This window comes from Gouania willdenowi, chromosome 11 (genome assembly GCF_900634775.1).
Source record: "Gouania willdenowi chromosome 11, fGouWil2.1, whole genome shotgun sequence".
Classification (NCBI taxonomy): Eukaryota; Metazoa; Chordata; class Actinopteri; order Blenniiformes; family Gobiesocidae; genus Gouania; species Gouania willdenowi.
Window position 1 is genome coordinate 346,939 of NC_041054.1, and position 17,601 is coordinate 364,539.

Consider the following 17,601-nt stretch of genomic DNA (forward strand, 5'->3'; position numbering starts at 1 on the left):
GACTCAAAACGGAAATAAGGCTATAGTAAGGCATGACTTTTGGCGGAAAAATTAAAAACGCCAAAAAATGGAAGTAAGGCATAAAATTTGGCGAAAAAAATTAATTCACCAAAAAATGGAGGTAAGGCTATTGTAAAGCATAAAAATAGGCGAAAAAATTTGAAACGTCTCAAAACGGAAATAAGGCTATAGCAAGGCATACATTTTGGCAAAAAAATTAAAATGCAAAAAACAAAGGTAAGGCTATAGTAAGACATAAAATTTGGCGGAAAAAATTAAAACGCCAAAAAATGGAGGTAAGGCTATAGTAAGGCATGAATATTGGCGAAAAAAATTAAAACGCCAAAAAACGGAGAAAAGGCTACAGTAAGACATACAATTTGGCAAAAAAAATTTAAATGCCAAAAAACGGAGGTAAGGCTATGGTAAGGCATAAAATGTGACAAAAAATATTCAAATGTCAAAAAATGGAAAAAAGGCTGTTGTAAGGCATTAAAATAGGCGAAAAAATTCAAACTCCTACAAACGGAAGTAAGTAGGAGGTGAATTAATTCACCAAAAAATGGAGGTAAGGCTATTGTAAGGCATAAAAACAGGCGAAAAAATTTGAAACGACTCAAAACGGAAATAAGGCTATAGTAAGGCATACATTTTGGCAGAAAAACTAAAATGCAAAAAACGGCAGTAAGGCTATAGTAAGACATAAAATTTGGCGGAAAAAATTAAAACGCCAAAAAACAACGGTAAGGCTATAGTAATGCATAAAAAAAGCGAAAAAATTCAAACGACTCAAAACGGAAGTAAGGCTATAGTAAGGCAAAAAAAATGGCGAAACAATTCAAACTTCTAAAAACGGCAGTAAGGCTATAAAAAGCCGATAAGTTCAGGAAAAAAATTTTAAACGCCAAGAAACAGAGGTCATGCTATAATAAGGCATAACATTTTGTGAAAAAAATTTAAATGCCAAAAAACGGAGGTATGGCTATAAAAAGGCATAAAATATAGCGAAAAAAATTAATTCGCCAAAAAATGGAATTAAGGCTATAGTAAGGCATGGCATTTGGCGAAAAAAAAATAAAACTCCAAGAAATGGAGGTAAGGCACAAAATTGGCAAAAAAAAACGGAGGTAAGGCTATAGTAAGGCGAAAAAAAATTAAATGCCTCAAAACAGAGATAAGGCTGTAGAAAGGCATGAAATTTTGCTAAAAAAATTTAAAATGCAAAAAACAAAGGTTAGGCTATAGTAAGGCATAAAAAAAAAATTTTTCGCCAAATTATATGCCTTACTATAGCCTTTTCTCCATTTTTTGGCGTTTGAATATTTTCTGCCAAATTTTATGCCTTACTATAGCCTTACCTCGGTTTTTTGGCATTTGAAATTTTTCGCCAAATTTATGCCTTACTAAAGCCTTACTTCTGTTTTTTAGGAGTTTTAATTTTTTTGCCTATTTTCATGCCTTACTTGAGCCTTTTTTCCATTTTTTGACATTTGAATATTTTCCGTCACAATTTATGCCTTACTATAGCCTTGCCTCCGTTTTTTGGCGTTTTAATTTAATTCACCAAATTTTATGCCTTACTATAGCCTTACCTCCGTTTTTTGGCGTTTTTATTTTTTTCGCCAAATTTTATGTCTTACTATAGCCTTACCTCCGTTTTTTGGCGTTTTAATTTTTTTGCCAAAAATTATGCCTTACTATAGCCTTATTTCCGTTTTGAGTCGTTTCAATTTTTTCCGCAAAACTTTATGCCTTTCTATAGCCTTTTCTTCATTTTTTGACATTTGAATTTTTTTCGCAAAAGTTTATGTCTTACTAAAGCCTTACTTCTGTTTTTTAGGAGTTTTAATTTTTTTGCCTATTTTCATGCCTTACTACAGCCTTTTTTCCATTTTTTGACATTTGAATTTTTTTCGCAAAAGTTTATGTCTTACTAAAGCCTTACTTCTGTTTTTTAGGAGTTTTAATTTTTTTGCCTATTTTCATGCCTTACTACAGCCTTTTTTCCATTTTTTGACATTTGAATATTTTCCGTCACATTTTATGCCTTACTATAGCCTTACCTCCGTTTTTTGGCGTTTTAATTTTTTTGCCAAAAATTATGCCTTACTATAGCCTTATTTCCGTTTTGAGTCGTTTCAATTTTTTCCGCAAAACTTTATGCCTTTCTATAGCCTTTTCTTCATTTTTTGACATTTGAATTTTTTTCGCAAAAGTTTATGTCTTACTAAAGCCTTACTTCTGTTTTTTAGGAGTTTTAATTTTTTTGCCTATTTTCATGCCTTACTACAGCCTTTTTTCCATTTTTTGACATTTGAATTTTTTTCGCAAAAGTTTATGTCTTACTAAAGCCTTACTTCTGTTTTTTAGGAGTTTTAATTTTTTTGCCTATTTTCATGCCTTACTACAGCCTTTTTTCCATTTTTTGACATTTGAATATTTTCCGTCACATTTTATGCCTTACTATAGCCTTACCTACTTTTTTTGGCGTTTTAATTTTTCCGCCAAAAATTATGCCTTACTGTAGCCTTATTTCCGTTTTGAGTCGTTTCAATTTTTTTCACCAAATTTTATGCCTTACTATAGCCTTTCCTCCGTTTTTTTGGGGTTTGAATTTTTTTCGCCAAATTTCATGTCTTACTATAGCCTTACCTCCGTTTTTTGGCATTTGAAATTTTTTGCCAAATTTTATGCCTTACTATAGCCTTACTTCCTTTTTTTGGCGTTTTAATTTTTTTCGCCAAATTTCATGTCTTAAATTTCATGTTTTAATTTTTTTCGTCAAATTTTATGCCTTACTATAGCCTTACCTCCGTTTTTTGGCGTTTTAATTTTTCCGCCAAAATTTATGCCTTACTATAGCCTTATTTCCGTTTTGAGTCGTTTCAATTTTTTTCACCAAATTTTCATGCCTTACTACAGCCTTTTTTTCCATTTTTTAACATTTGAAAATTTTTCATCACATTTTATGCCTTACTATAGCCTTACCTCCGTTTTTTGGCCTTTTAATTTTTTTTCGCCAAATTTTATGCCTTTCTATAGCCGTACCTTTGTTTTTTGGCATTTATATTTTTTTCGCCAAATTTATGCCTTACTTCTGTTTTTTAGGAGTTTTAATTTTTTTGCCTATTTTCATGCCTTACTACAGCCTTTTTTCCATTTTTTGACATTTGAATATTTTTCGTCACATTTTATGCCTTACCTCCGTTTTTTGGCGTTTGAATTTTTTTCGCCAAAATTCATGCCTTACTATAGCCTTACCTTTGCTTTTTGGCATTTGAAATTTTTCGCCAAATTTTATGCTTTACTATAGCCTTACCTCTGTTTTAAGCTCTGCAGGAATAGAACAGGTTCCACTTTCTATTACTATCATACATTTATACACAATTTACAGGAAACATTTTATTTTGAAGTCACATTTTAAATTTAATCTTTCAAACACAAAGTTTAGGTGGGAAAATGAGGATGATTTATAAATAAAGTTACACCAGTGAGAAATACAGTTTAGCAATGATAGCAGTGGTTTAATGATGTGACACTTTAATATTCTGTCCAACTGCATTTATTTGAGTTAATAAAGGTTAAAATGCATTAAAAAAATCAAATAATGTAGTGACTTAGTACATATGTGCTCACTTTTCTGTTACTTACTAAATTACATTATTGGTTCTTTTATTAGAAGTGTAATATAATTGTGTTTACAACTGTCCAGCAATGACTGCTGTTTTAAAAATATTTATAGAAAAATGTGTGTAAACTGTAGTTTGTATTATTTTTTCTTTCTGAAAAAACCAAAATTGTTCCGATTGCTCGTAAAAAGTTAAAAAAATATTTATAAAACCCATTAAAGGCGGACAATTGTTGCCGTTTAACTAAATTAGTACAAAAACATTGACTTTGATATTTGAATCTGGTTAAAATTAAATGTCTAATTGTGAATATTAATTAATTAATATCACAAGAATAAACTGGAACAAAAACACTTAGGCATTTAACTCTATGTCCCACCCACGTTATCATTGCATTAGAAAGCATTAACATCAGTTTAATATTAGCATTATTTGTTAGCATCAACATTATCGTAGCAGTAAACTAACATTTTTTTTTTTAAATTTAGTTTGTATTTATTTCAACCAACACAGTACAGTAAGAAAATATAGTTTCTCTACTACGTAGCCATCTTTGAATCTGTAAACTTCAGGTAAAATACAAATAAAAACAAAGAAGCAACATAATATAGTAATACATTAAAAAAATAATAGTAAAAATAACACAGCAAGCAAACAAGAGGTTAAACCAGAAAATAAAACAAAATAATAAAATGTTAGCGATGGACAGTAATGTATTTAGTCTTTAAGACTCATACAATTACATGTATACTATACATGTCCACTGTATAATGATAACATATATAAATCCCCTATAAAGTCATATATAAAGATACAAGTACCAATAACAAACAACAAAAACAAAAGGAAGTACACCACAGATCATCTCCATCCAAAACTCAGACACATGGTACATTGTTAGTTTCCAGGGGTATAAATACAGTACATGGTACATTTACCTTCTGTATAAACATCAGAAACTCGTCTATGGGTGTAGGTTTTAGAAGTTTGTCTCACTCATTTTGTTTTGTCAAGAACGTTCTCATCAGACTCATCAGGGAGGAAGTGGACATTTTATTTTGTAGCAGGGAATAAATACATTTGAATGACATCATTGTAAATAAAATTAAAAAAAAACCCTGAGTACAAACTGTAAACATTTGGTTGTTTGTGCAACAGCAGCAGAAAATCTAACTTCACCTGATTAAACTTTTATATTAAAAAAACGTTGACTTTTAAAAGAATTATTGCACATTCCCTCATTTCTTAGAAATGACCTGGTTTACCTGAATCAAACTAAGCTTAAACTCTCAGCACTGACAGATATTTAAAAATAATAGTGGTTTAAAAAGAAATGTGAAGGTTCTCAGATCAGACTCATCTTCTCTGTGCTACTGGGAGGAGTGGGAAACTGGCACAGCACCATGATCTCACTGGCTTTATCCTGGAGAGAGAGAAACACACGTTATTCTCTGATTCACCACTAGGGGGCAACACAGTCACATGTTTCAATGGACAAAAACCCAGTGGGAAAAAGGTGTTAAAGATTATACAAGAAATGCTGTAGATTGACATTGTATAGGTTTATTATGAACACCAGATGAAAAATAAACAAGTTAATAAACATACTGTAATCTTATAAAAAATTAAAACACAAAAAAATAGAAGTAAAGCAAATATTTGAGATTTTTTTTAAAAAATACCTCAAAACTGTAGTTAGACATAAAAAAAAAAGCCAAAAAACAAAGGTAAGTCTATAATAAGGCATAAAAAAGGGCAAAAATTTTTCAAACGCCTCAAAACTGTCGTAGGGGATAAAACTCCAAAAAACTGAGGCAAGTCAGAAGTTTAAGGCATAAACAGGTAAGGCATAAATAAATAAATAAATAATAAAACAGACCATCATGTGTAGATACTGAGAATGCGTCTGAATCGTGTGTTTGTCCAACATCGTCTTTCCTCCAAAGTCTTTAAGCATTTCTTTGCCGAAGCGAAACGACGCCTGTGCAAACGGAGCCATCCAGTTAATGCACGGCTGGAGGAGGGGTTTGGGCAAGTCTGCACAAAGAGGACACACACACACACTGAAACACACACGTGCACTGAAACAGGCTAATACGGTTCATCTAAGTGGTTTATAGTCTCACCTGTGACCAGCTCAATGATCTCCTGAGGGATGAAGTAGGACAGGACAGAAGCTGCTAACACTTCATATCGGTAGTCCATGGCGTTGATGCTGAGCGTGCACAAATCTAAAAGCTGAACACGCACACAGTCACATCAGCTGTGCCTAAACAATTCCTAGCAAACATCATTCTCTCCCCACAGGACTAAATGTATGGAGGAAGATTTGTGCCATTGACGTATATGTACGTCTATTGTGTTTTTCAACGAGGGTTGCTAAGAGACACTGTGGTGAGCTCTCCCATGAATATGGGACTTGTACTGTGGTGTAGTGACAAACTGGTGCCCTGTAGGTGGCAGCACTGCAGCTTTGGATGAGAGATTAACGTGATGGGCATATGTAGTCAAGAAGAAGAGGAAGAGTTGAAGAGGCCGAGACACGACTGCACTACAGAGCCTGCCGTGCCAATTAAAAAAACTTTTCAATCAAAAAATTAAAAAAAAAAAAAAATCACTTGAATAAAAAAAATTTAAAATAGTGTTCAAATGCATTTGGACACGTTTTTTCTTTGGTTGAAAATGTTTTTCTTTATTCAATAATAAAGACACATATATAACTCCAATAAAATGGCCCAAATACAAAAAAGATGACTTCAATCAAATAAATAAAATGTATTCAATAAAAAAAGTTTACTTAAAAACACCTCATCATTGGAAAAAAGTTTTTTAATAAAAAAAATTTCAAAGAAAAGTGTTTAAATGCAAAAAAAAAATATTTGAGACCCAAATAATTGCATTCGAACACCTTTTCCCTGAAAATATTTAATTTTGATTGAAGTGATTTTTTATTTAAATGTTTGACTGAATAAAAACAGAAATCTACATCTATATATTATTCAATAAAAAAAAAATATTTTCAATCAAAAATAAAGTTATCAAATGCAAAAACAAAACAAAGATCCAAAAAATTGTATTTGAAAACTTTTTTTCTTTGATTGAAAACATTTTTTTAATTGAAGTAACCTTTTTGTATTTATATAAAAGGTATAATTGTCTTTATTATTCAATAATAAAAAAACTTAAAAAAACAAAAACAAAACAATTTTATAAAAAATAAGTGTTCAATGCAAAAAAAGTTGAGATCCAAATATTTGCATTTAAACAAATGTTTTTCTTTGATTACAGTGATTTTTTTTGATTGAACAATAAAGACACATAAATGAAAATAAAACTCACACGTGTAATCTGCAGGTAGAGGTCCACTGAGAACTGTCTCTCATACAGGTCACATTCAGGATTCCTGGTGACGATCTGAAGGAAGAAGTCGACCCACGACAGAGGAGTCTCTGGACTGAGCTGCCAGCGCAGATGCTGCACAACAAACAAACAGAGTTAGTGTTGGACAAAGCAAAGCTTCCACTGGAGGAGATAAAGTGAGATCTTCACCTTCAGAATAATCAGCTCCATCTGAATCACGTCCTTCTTAGTGTAAGTGTCAGCGGTGACGTAGACCATCTGACTCAGCTTTGGAGAACGAGTTTCCTACAAAAACAAACATCAGCAGTTCATAGATTCATTTATTATTGGTCGATCAGACTTTATGACGTGATAGTAGAGCTGGGCGATATATCGAATATACTCGATATATCGCAGCTTGTAGTCTGTGCGGTGTTGAAAATGACCATACCGTTAAACTCGCGGACTTTTTTTTTTTTTAATTTATTTATTTATTTATTTTTTTTTAAATATCTTAGTGGCATTATGCACAAAAGGTGCACTTAAATTTAGTGTTGTTTTGAAATGTCATCTTAATGACAACATGCACAAAAGGGCACTATTTGTTTTAAAATATTGTAGTGGCATTATGTACAAAAAGTGCACTTTAATTTTGTGTTTTGAAATGTCTCTGTGACAATTTTGCACAGAACGTGCACTTTCTGTTGACAATTTTATGTTTGAGCCACTCACTGTTTAATAAATACAGTTATGTCAACTTTGACTTAGTTGTGATATCCCCTTTTTTGCATGAAAGTTTAAAATTGGCATATATTAATGCAGTATGATCAAGAATGTTTTAATGTAGACATATAGAATCATCATACTGGTGTGATTTTGTGCATCAAAGTGTTAATTCAAGGGTAATGCAAAATATCGAGATATATATCGTGTATCGTGACATGGCCTAAAAATATCGCGGTATTTATAAAAGGCCATATCGCCCAGCCCTACGTGATAGAATCAAACATTTACGTCTATATTTTAGGACATCCTCAGGTATCAGGAAAACCTCTGTCATTATCAGGTTTAACGGACTCACGACTCAGCAAAACCTGTCAGACTCACCGGCCTCAGTCCACAAAACACAACATGATGTTTTATTTATCCCAATTAAACATGTTTGTTATGATTACAGGTAGTTTATTATACAGTAAAGTCCTCTAAACCACTGGTTCTCAACCTTTTTTAGACCACCACCCCCAAAATAAAGGTCCCAGAGAGCGGGGACCCTCCAAAATAAAGGTTCCAGAGAGCGGGGACCCTCCAAAATAAAGGTCTCAGAGAGCGGGGACCCCCACTGTAGCTGAAGGTGGTTGAACACAGACATGAACATTGAAGAACAGTCATGTGGAGACAGGACCATCTATAAGGGGGAATAAAGGAGAGATTTTTGGGGTCCATCCATAAAGTCAGTAAAATGATGGTCCATTGTTCTATGAATCTGTGATAACCACATTTATTTATTCATCTGAATAATATCCACTGTTATCCAGGAACGTTTATTATTATTATTATAGTCATCTTAAAGATGGAAATCCTGGTTTTAATCACTAATAAAATGGTTCAAAGTGACCAAAAATGGGATTTTAAAAACCACAGAAATTGGTTAAAAGTTGCAAATTTGAGAAAAATAACAAAAAACAGACAAAAAGAAAAAGTGTTGAACATGTCTTAAAAGTTGAGCAGAAAAGACATTGAAATTTGATGAAAGTGTCGAAATGGGAGTAATTTAGCAAAAATACATTAAAAGGAGCAAAAGTATGGCAAGAAAAAGTGATGAAAACAGGTTAAAATATGACAAATTTGGTGTAGTTGCAGAAAAAAGTGTAAAAATAAATAAAAACAGGCTCAAATTGGTCAAAAAATATTCTGAGTTTTCTTAGTTAAGGGTATCTGGTGACCCCAAGATTGAGAACCTCTGATCTAAACGACGACGTTGAAATGGAAACAGATTAATCTAAAACAGAATTGAGGAAATCTTCAAACACAAAATGAAGGTCCTTAAATAACGTAGAAGATAATTTACCAGAAAAGTGCTTCGTTAACAATCCTCAAATCAAAGTAAAATACTGATTTACCTGCTTTAAAGTATTTAAATGAAAACAGAGTAGTAATGTAGAATTAGTCAGCATTATTTTCCTCACCTCCATCTTTGCTGCGATGAACAAACACGTGATTCCAACGAGCTGCAGCGTTCCTTTACCGACGTCGCTGTGTGTCATCATGAAACGATCCAAGTAATCCTGAGCCAGGTAGAAGGTGTGTCTGTGGAGGGTGTACGCCTCACACACCTGGAACAAACACTCAGTGACTCTACAACTCTCCCATCATGCACCAGCTCCATCTCCACCACTGACCTCCATCATCCAGTCCAGGAGGATGGACCTCATCCGTGGAAGGACGTTGGGATGTTTCTTCTGGAAGTTGGAGCTGTGTTTGAAGCTCAAATCATGAGCCAACATCTGGAGACGAACTTCATCTGGTTCTTTCCACCTGTGACCAATCAGAGGCCAGAATCAGCTGTGTTAATGTCAGGGGCAATTACATTTTTAATTACAATTACGTCTTCAATTATCCATGTTCAATTACGATGAGGGGCGTGAAATTTTTTTTTTAGATTTTAGTTAAATGTATTTAATCAATATTTTTGTGTATTTGTGCAATATTTCAGTGATTATAATGTTTTCAATGTGTTGCTATGGTTATTTGATGCACTTTTTATTTTATGATGGCAGTGTGTAATACCTGTAATATTTATGTATACACAGATATTTTATTTTAATATAATCTGTTCAGATCAGTGTTTAAACTGATACAATAAGATTAATTATTTATTCTTATTTTTGTATATTATCAGTAACTCAGGGTGATTTATTCTTAATCTTCTCACTTACAGTTGTTACAAAGCCGTCATTATGTTGTCATGGTTACTTTGAGACTTCTACACAGTAGTTTCAGTGAAAAGAAACTTGTTGCACTTTATTTTTTAATGATGTCAGTGTTTAACATTATTTTCAGTGAAAATGTGCAAAAACACAAATAATAATAAATAAATAGGATGTTTTGATGCAAATAGTTTGGACTCAATTTGTCTGAATGATCAATATCTTCTGATGAACATATGCAGCAACTTGATTTTTCATCTCTACGTTTAATTTTGATATTAACTGGGTAGAATATCGCAATATATCGTATCGTGACCCACGTATCATATTGAAACATCCTTGCCAATACTCACCATTAATTACGACAACATTTTTTCCAATTACAATTATTATTTTTGCCCTGAAAGTCAATTACAATTCATCACAATTACTGATCTGAAATTAATAACCTAATAAAAGTTAATCTTCCTCTTGTGTTAGCATTCTGTTAGCATCTCTAATGATATCGGGTCAGTTTTGAACCATGTCTTAAATCAGCTGTAAAATACACTAATAAATATTATATTTATATATATATACAGTATAATTAGTTTTTCATCTCTTGGTTACCTAGGTAAGTTACTGATCTATGAAAATATACTGTAGGTATTAATATTCTTGGTGTGAACGTCTGAGCCGTTTTTCTGTCACTATCACTAGATTTATAATTTTTTTAAATGGTAAAATAATCCTAAAAAAGTGACAAGTAGCAGGAAAAGTTTAAATGAAACATATTTTAATAATTAGTAACTATGTATGTGTCAGACATTAAACCATTAAATTGTAATGCCAATTGTAGTTACAAAGTCAATTATCTGAACTCAGTTATGATTACAACAGAAACACATTTTTTCAGTTACAATTATAACTACGTCATGAATGTAATTGGTTATTAATTACAATCATAATTGACCCCAACCCTGGTTGATGTGAGACAAAAACAGACGAAACGCATGGAATTTACGTTCCAAAAATGAAAACGCAATCAAACGTTACATGAAATATTACGTCCATTTTCATTCATAATCCTGTTTAAAATCTAAGACGCAGCTGCTTTTTAAACCTCAGATTAGACACACTTTACCCTTGGGGTCAATTTGACCCCAGATGTATTTTTGTTTATTTGTTGAATCCATAAATAATTCCTTTACAATAAAACTTGACCTGTTCTCTTGCGCCACCATCAGGACAAACTTTTACATTATCTTTAATGATATAATTAATTTATCTTTTAATAGCTTTCATCCATATTTACTGACACCATTACACACACGTATTAATGCTCATTGTGTGGGAAAGTTCTGATGAGAATATTGTGACGTATCAAGTTTAACCACTGCTCATGATTTATAATAATATTGTATTATTTTTTATGTATAAAACCAAGCAGAAGAGTCTGATAAACCTAATATATATATTGTTTACTGAAAATATATTGATTATTGAAAATGAGAGGAGAAAAGTTCACATCCTGTTCATTTAAGATGAAGTGTTGGTTGGACTTTATTCAAATAAAATGTGAATATTTTTGCCATTAAATGTTGTTTATTTATGTCTGTCATTAATTTATAAATGATTCCCTGATGAGAAACAACAGGAACCTATGACAGCTCACCTGTTTTATCCAATAATCAGGGATTTATTTCACACTCACATTGGTTATATTTTTATTTTGGCTAAAATGTTACAAAACTGATTTCAGATAAATCGTTCTAAATGAACCAATATCATTTAATAATCAATGAATCAGCGATTTACGCCCCTAAATGCAATGATTTGATGTTTTTTTTTTTAATTTTAAATACCATCCCATCACAACATTTTTCACTCAAAGGCAGTGATTGGTTAGTTTTACATTAATTATTGATCCTAATAAAAAGATATATGACACATATTTATTTAAATCTTATTGTGTGGCTAAAAACTGCTGCTAAACACAATCAATAGTTTTTATCTGAGTGTAAAACCAGCTTTAGAAGTACATTATAAGATGTTCCCGTGGTGTGAATCATGTTCACAGCTGGTTATGATGGTTTAAATCTGACCTGGGAACCAGTAGGGAGGGTCTGGGGAAGCCGTGTGTTTGATGGACGAGCGTCTGCGTGGGCGTTTCCTCAGTGTTACAGTGCTGAGTCATCACTACAGCCTCCAGCATCAGCTGACTCTGTAAACACAGAAATAACACCGACTGTAGGAGTGGAGAGTAAGAAAAAAGACCAGACTGATGGTGACGTTTGTTTACCTTCTCACACTGAAGCTTTGACAAAGCCTGGCTCGCTTTTCTGTTGCTCTGCTGCATTAAATAAAAAACATCAACAACACAAAGATAAGACAAAAAACTAACTAATATTTTACTATGGTCCACTGCTGGTGCTCATTCAGGTGAAGATGGTGAAATGGGATTTTAAAAACCACAGAAATTGTTAAAAGTTGCAAATTTTAGGGGAAAAAAACAAAACAGACCAAAAAAAGTTAAAAGAAAAGTCTTCAAAGTGTCCATATTGGGCAGAAATGGTGGAAAGGGGAGTTTGGGTAATACTTTAAAAAGGAGGAACAATTAGTTTAAACTGGCAAATAATGGACATGACAAATCATGAATGTGGTTAAATTGACAAAAATAAGCCTAAATTATGGTGAAAAGCAGTTAATATTAGTTGGAAAAGTGGATGAAAAGGGTTTATAAGTGCTGAAAATGTCTTAAAAGTTGAGAAGTTGTGCAGAAATGACATTGAAATTTGATGAAAAAGTGTCAGAAATGGCAGTAATTTAGCAAAAATATATCAAAAGGAGCAAAAATATGGCAAGAAAAATTGATGAACAGGTTGAAATATGACATGCTTGGTAAAGTTGCAGTAAAATGGTAAAAATAAAGAAAAACAGGCTCAAATGTTCAAAAAATATTCTGAGTTTTCTTAGTTAAGGGCATCAAGCGACCACATGGTTGAGAACCTCTGATCTAAACGACGACTGTGAAATGGAAACAGATTAATCTAAAACGAAATTGAGGACATTTTCAAACAGAAAATGAAGGTCCTTAAATAACATAAAAGTGCTTTGTTAACATTCCTCAAATCAAAGTAAAACACTTTTTAATTTTTAATTAATAATTACACCTGCTGAACAGTATTTAAATGAAAACACAGTTATTTAGAATTAGTCAGCATTAGTTTCCTCACCTCCATCCAGCCAATGGGATTCTACTTCCTGTTATTGAAACTGTCAAAGTAAATAAGGAACTATACACAGAAACAAGGCCGCGCGTCTCAACAGCAAACATGTAAATATGTCTATGGGTCTAAACTGACCCATAGACATAACAATGTGACCCGACGCGACCTTATGTTCTGTTCTGCAAAAAGTGGAGGCGTGGCTTCTGGTAGATTGAAAAGGGCAGGGGAGGAAGTGAAGCTGTTGAGGGCGGGACATCGAGACGTTTCTCAGAAACTTCAAATATCAGCTTTAAGAAAATGTGCTCGTGAATCAGAGCTGGGCAATATGGACTAGTGCTGAACGATTTTAGAAAATAATCTAATTGCGATTTAATATGTAATTATTTTTTAGTGTATTTTTCAATGAAAACAAGCAATAAATCAATCTGTTTCATAATAAACCGTTTCAGATTTATTTAAACTTTAAATAATTATAAATTTTAAAGCACAGATTACAACAATAAAGCAAACAAATCTGTGGCATATCTAACTAACTTCACGTTTCATGAAACACATAAACTGCACTTTTTAAACACTCTGAACTTAACAGAAAAAAAAAAAAAAAAAAATGCAGCCTTTGTGATTAGAAAATCATAAGCAATAGCGATAATATCGCAAATGCAATTAATCGTTCAGCCCTAATATGGACTGAAACTCATCTTGATATTTTGTCTCAAAATGTCAATGTACGATATAAATCTCTATTATTTTAACTCAAAGTCTAACCTAAAACTTATATTTTAATATACAATAATATACAGGGTTACCACACTTTTTTCACAACGATTTTTCAAAACTTTTCCATAATATTGTGTACTGTGTACTAATGTATCTAACATATAGCATCGTACGTGCAACAACTGCCTTTGACAACCATTTTTGTAATATTTATTAAAGTAAAGATACATCAGCTATTAAATATAACATTAAACAACAACTAACTTAGTGCTACCATGTTTCATTATAAGATTATAAAATAACTATTTCAATTTGCAGACACATTTATTAAACCATGTACAACCCAAGGTGTCAGTGTTAAGGAACGTGTTTAACGTTCAATAATAATAGCGAATAATAGCAAAACACATGTGGACTGGTTGGGCAAATTCCCATGACCCCTCAAGGACCCTGCTGAGGGTGTAGAGCTGGTCCACAGTTCCACGGCCAGGATGAAAACCACATTGCTCCTCCTTTTTTTTTTTTTTAAATTCCATAACTTTTCCAAGAATTTCATGATCGTGGGGACCTGGAGTATAATTTTAAAATCGACAAAATAGAAAACTCAATATATTTTGGAGTAATTTCTTGCTTTTTTCTGTATTTATGTTTTTTTCTGAATAACTCGAGTTCGAATCATTTGGTGTATTTGTTGTCCTTTTGTGTATTTCTGAAATAAACGTACATTATCATAATAGCAGATATTGTCATTTTCTATATCATCGAATTAGAATCTGGAAATATTTCTCAGCGCTGACCTTTCTCACTTTGCCGTTCTGCTCGATGTTGGTTCCTGGATTTTTGTTGTTCCCTCGTTTCCTGTAAACACACACACACACACACACACACACACACACACACACACACCTAAAGATGATCAGTGTTAGCGAGAGAGCAGCAGCTGTCTTACCTCCGTTTGGTCATGGTGACGTTTATCTGTGAACAAAGAAACAATAGAGAAGAACCTGTGAAAAAAGTATTGAACACCTGGCAGCAGAGATGTTTAATAAAACTAATATAGATTGTGAAGGTAAAAAACCTAGTCTGAAAAAAGGCAACTTTGATCACAGCAGGGGCTACAAAAACAATATGATTATCTGATACAAGAGTAACATTATTAACTATTTTCCTCTTTAAAAGTAACGGTAATTTAAGCATTAACACAGGAAAGAACAAAGAGTTTGTGCGTTTTTGTTGTTTTGTGAATTTTAGGGGTCTTTGAGTCTACTTTTGTTTTTGGATTTGTGCGTTTAAAGTCATTTTGTGTTAAAAAATAAATACATAAAAATGGGTCCTTTTGAGTAATTCATTGGTATTCTGTGTATTTCTGTTTTCATGTTGTGTAGTTTTGCTGTTTTGAATTTTATCCTGTTTTTTTTTTTAGTCATTTTATGTATTTTTGGAGTAATTCTGATTACTTTAGTTGTCTTGTGTATTTCTGTTGCCATTATGTTTATTTTTCTGTAATTCTGTAGGTTTTAAATGGAGTCATTTTGTGTCAAGTTAAAAATCTCCCCGTTTCTGCCTCTTAGGAAAGTTTTTCTCCTGATAAAGGTTTATCAAACAATAAATATTATGTAATTACTTTAATAAACGCCTCAATTCCAAAACTTTTTACAACTGGAACCAACCAGTGTAATGAGTCACTTTGTGTCCCATTTAACTGGTGAACCATTTATTTCAGTGACTCAATTTGTTTTATTTTTACAGTTTGTGTTTCATATAAAAAATGAGGCATAATCATGAAAAAAGTCGGTCTTTTTCTGGAGAGAATTCCGGTAACAAAGATAAAGAACCCAGACTGAGTCATCGGTTAACACGGTAACCAATTACACCGAAACACCGCTTACAGAAATCAAAACAGACTTGTTTTATAGAGTTATACAAACAGTTAGCATGTCTCTCCTAATGTCCCACTTGTTCACCTCCACTTTTAGTGTTAAACACTTTAACGTTTGTCAACTTTCGCTGTATTTACAGCTTTTAAAAGACTGATATTAAAATGAAACAAAAACACCGAGAGTGACGATCAACAAACGACGATATTTCTCCATTGTGTGATTAAACGTCAGTTTGTAGAAACATGACAGCAGTAGATCTAAATAAAAAGACACACTTAAAGGTTCTTTTCCGTGTTGTTTCTTACCGTCTCCGCTCCACAAAATGCATAAAACAAGGATTTACTTCGCGCCAAACAGCGTCCACCACCAACGCACTGCGCATGCGCATAAATACACGCGAGACTTTATGTGATTAGGTTTCCCTCTTTTTTTCCCTCTTGCAACTTTATTAACAGTTAACAGTACAAACTAAACGTTCAAAATCTCTGATAATGTTTACAAAAACTGACCCTTTTGTCTTTATTTATATCAATAAAACAATGATTGAATCTCCGCATTTATAAAATTAACTTTTCGAAAAGAATTAAAAGCTTCGTTTGCTTGAGCAGATGTGGGCGGGGCGTTAAGTAAAGACACGAGCACGTGGTTCCGGGTTAAGATGTAAACAACTTCTTTCAAAAACTTTATTTAATTACGCATTGACGCACTGCACTATATATATATATATATATATATATATATATATATATATATATATATATATATATATATATATATATTCATGTTCTATATCATTGTTAAAAACGTGTACACATGAAAAATGAATCTAAATGTAAAAGTTGAATATAAATGTTAAATCTAAATCTAATTGTAAATGTTAAATCTACAAGTTAAATCGGCCCCGCGTGATCGACAAGCACTAACCTGCCCACTTTGCAGAATTTCTTAACATTTAGCTTTACACTTGGTGACCAATTTAAAGTTTAGATTTAACATTTAGATTGAGATTTACCATTTAGTTTTTCATTTAACGTTTACATTTATTTATCACGTGTGCACAGTTTATACAATAATGAAACATGCAGTTTTATATGAATTTCTGTCTCAAATGAAAGAAAAATGAGCTAAATGTTCAAAATACGTGAGCTTTAAAACAGTGAGCAAGTTTTTACATTCGGCACCACAAATCCATCCAACGTGAAAATATTACATTTATTATTATTATTATTATTGCCTATTTATGTTTAATGTATAAAAATCCTATAAATAATGCAACCTTTAAAATAAACACATCTATAAAAAAGACAAAATAATTATTTTAAAATATAGTTTCTTTAATGTAAAAATGTTAATACTCCCTTAACATTTTCTTTTGTTTTCCATTAATCAATAAAAGAGCTGACATTTACTTTTTACACACACAAATGCAGACTGGATATTACATTTTATTTCAGACAAGATGTATGTAATGTATTTACAAGTAATCAACTATTTATTTAACACAAGGGGGCGCTAAAACCTCTAAAATATTAAAGGAGTAGAACTGACAGGCTGTTATCAGGACGTGTTCTGTGTTTTCTGACTTCTTTCTATTTAAACCACGATAAAATATTTCAGCAAATTTAGTTCCAAATCTGGACCTGGAGGGCTGCAGTCCTGCATGTTTTTAATGTCTCACCACATCTGTTGGTTTTGATCCACCTCTGCAGAAGGTCACACAGTGAGTGAATTATTACAAAGTGTTTGGAGCAGGAGGAAAGATGAAGAATCCCTGACTGGGACTAAGTTATGGAGGTTGATTTATGTCTTTATTATTCATAAAATAAAACAAAAACCCTTAATTTAAAAAATATGTATTTTTTTTCAAAGAAAAAATGTGTTCAAATGTCAAAAAAAACAT

The 17,601-nt window shown here is 32.3% G+C and overlaps 1 protein-coding gene across 1 annotated transcript; it reads right to left on the minus strand.

Annotated features, from left to right (window-relative positions):
* Nucleotides 1–4,281: 4,281 nt before the first annotated feature.
* On the minus strand, nt 4,282–16,078 carry LOC114471810 (G1/S-specific cyclin-E2-like). Its single transcript, XM_028460742.1, has 12 exons — nt 16,007–16,078; nt 14,771–14,796; nt 14,619–14,679; nt 12,177–12,227; nt 11,980–12,098; nt 9,368–9,503; nt 9,155–9,301; nt 7,179–7,274; nt 6,969–7,103; nt 5,756–5,867; nt 5,509–5,666; nt 4,282–5,052 (listed from the first exon to the last, which is right to left on the minus strand). The coding sequence occupies exons 2-12, from the start codon at nt 14,782–14,784 to the stop codon at nt 4,975–4,977; spliced, it is 1,107 nt and encodes a 368-aa protein (XP_028316543.1). The 5' UTR covers nt 14,785–14,796; nt 16,007–16,078; the 3' UTR covers nt 4,282–4,974.
* Nucleotides 16,079–17,601: the final 1,523 nt, after the last annotated feature.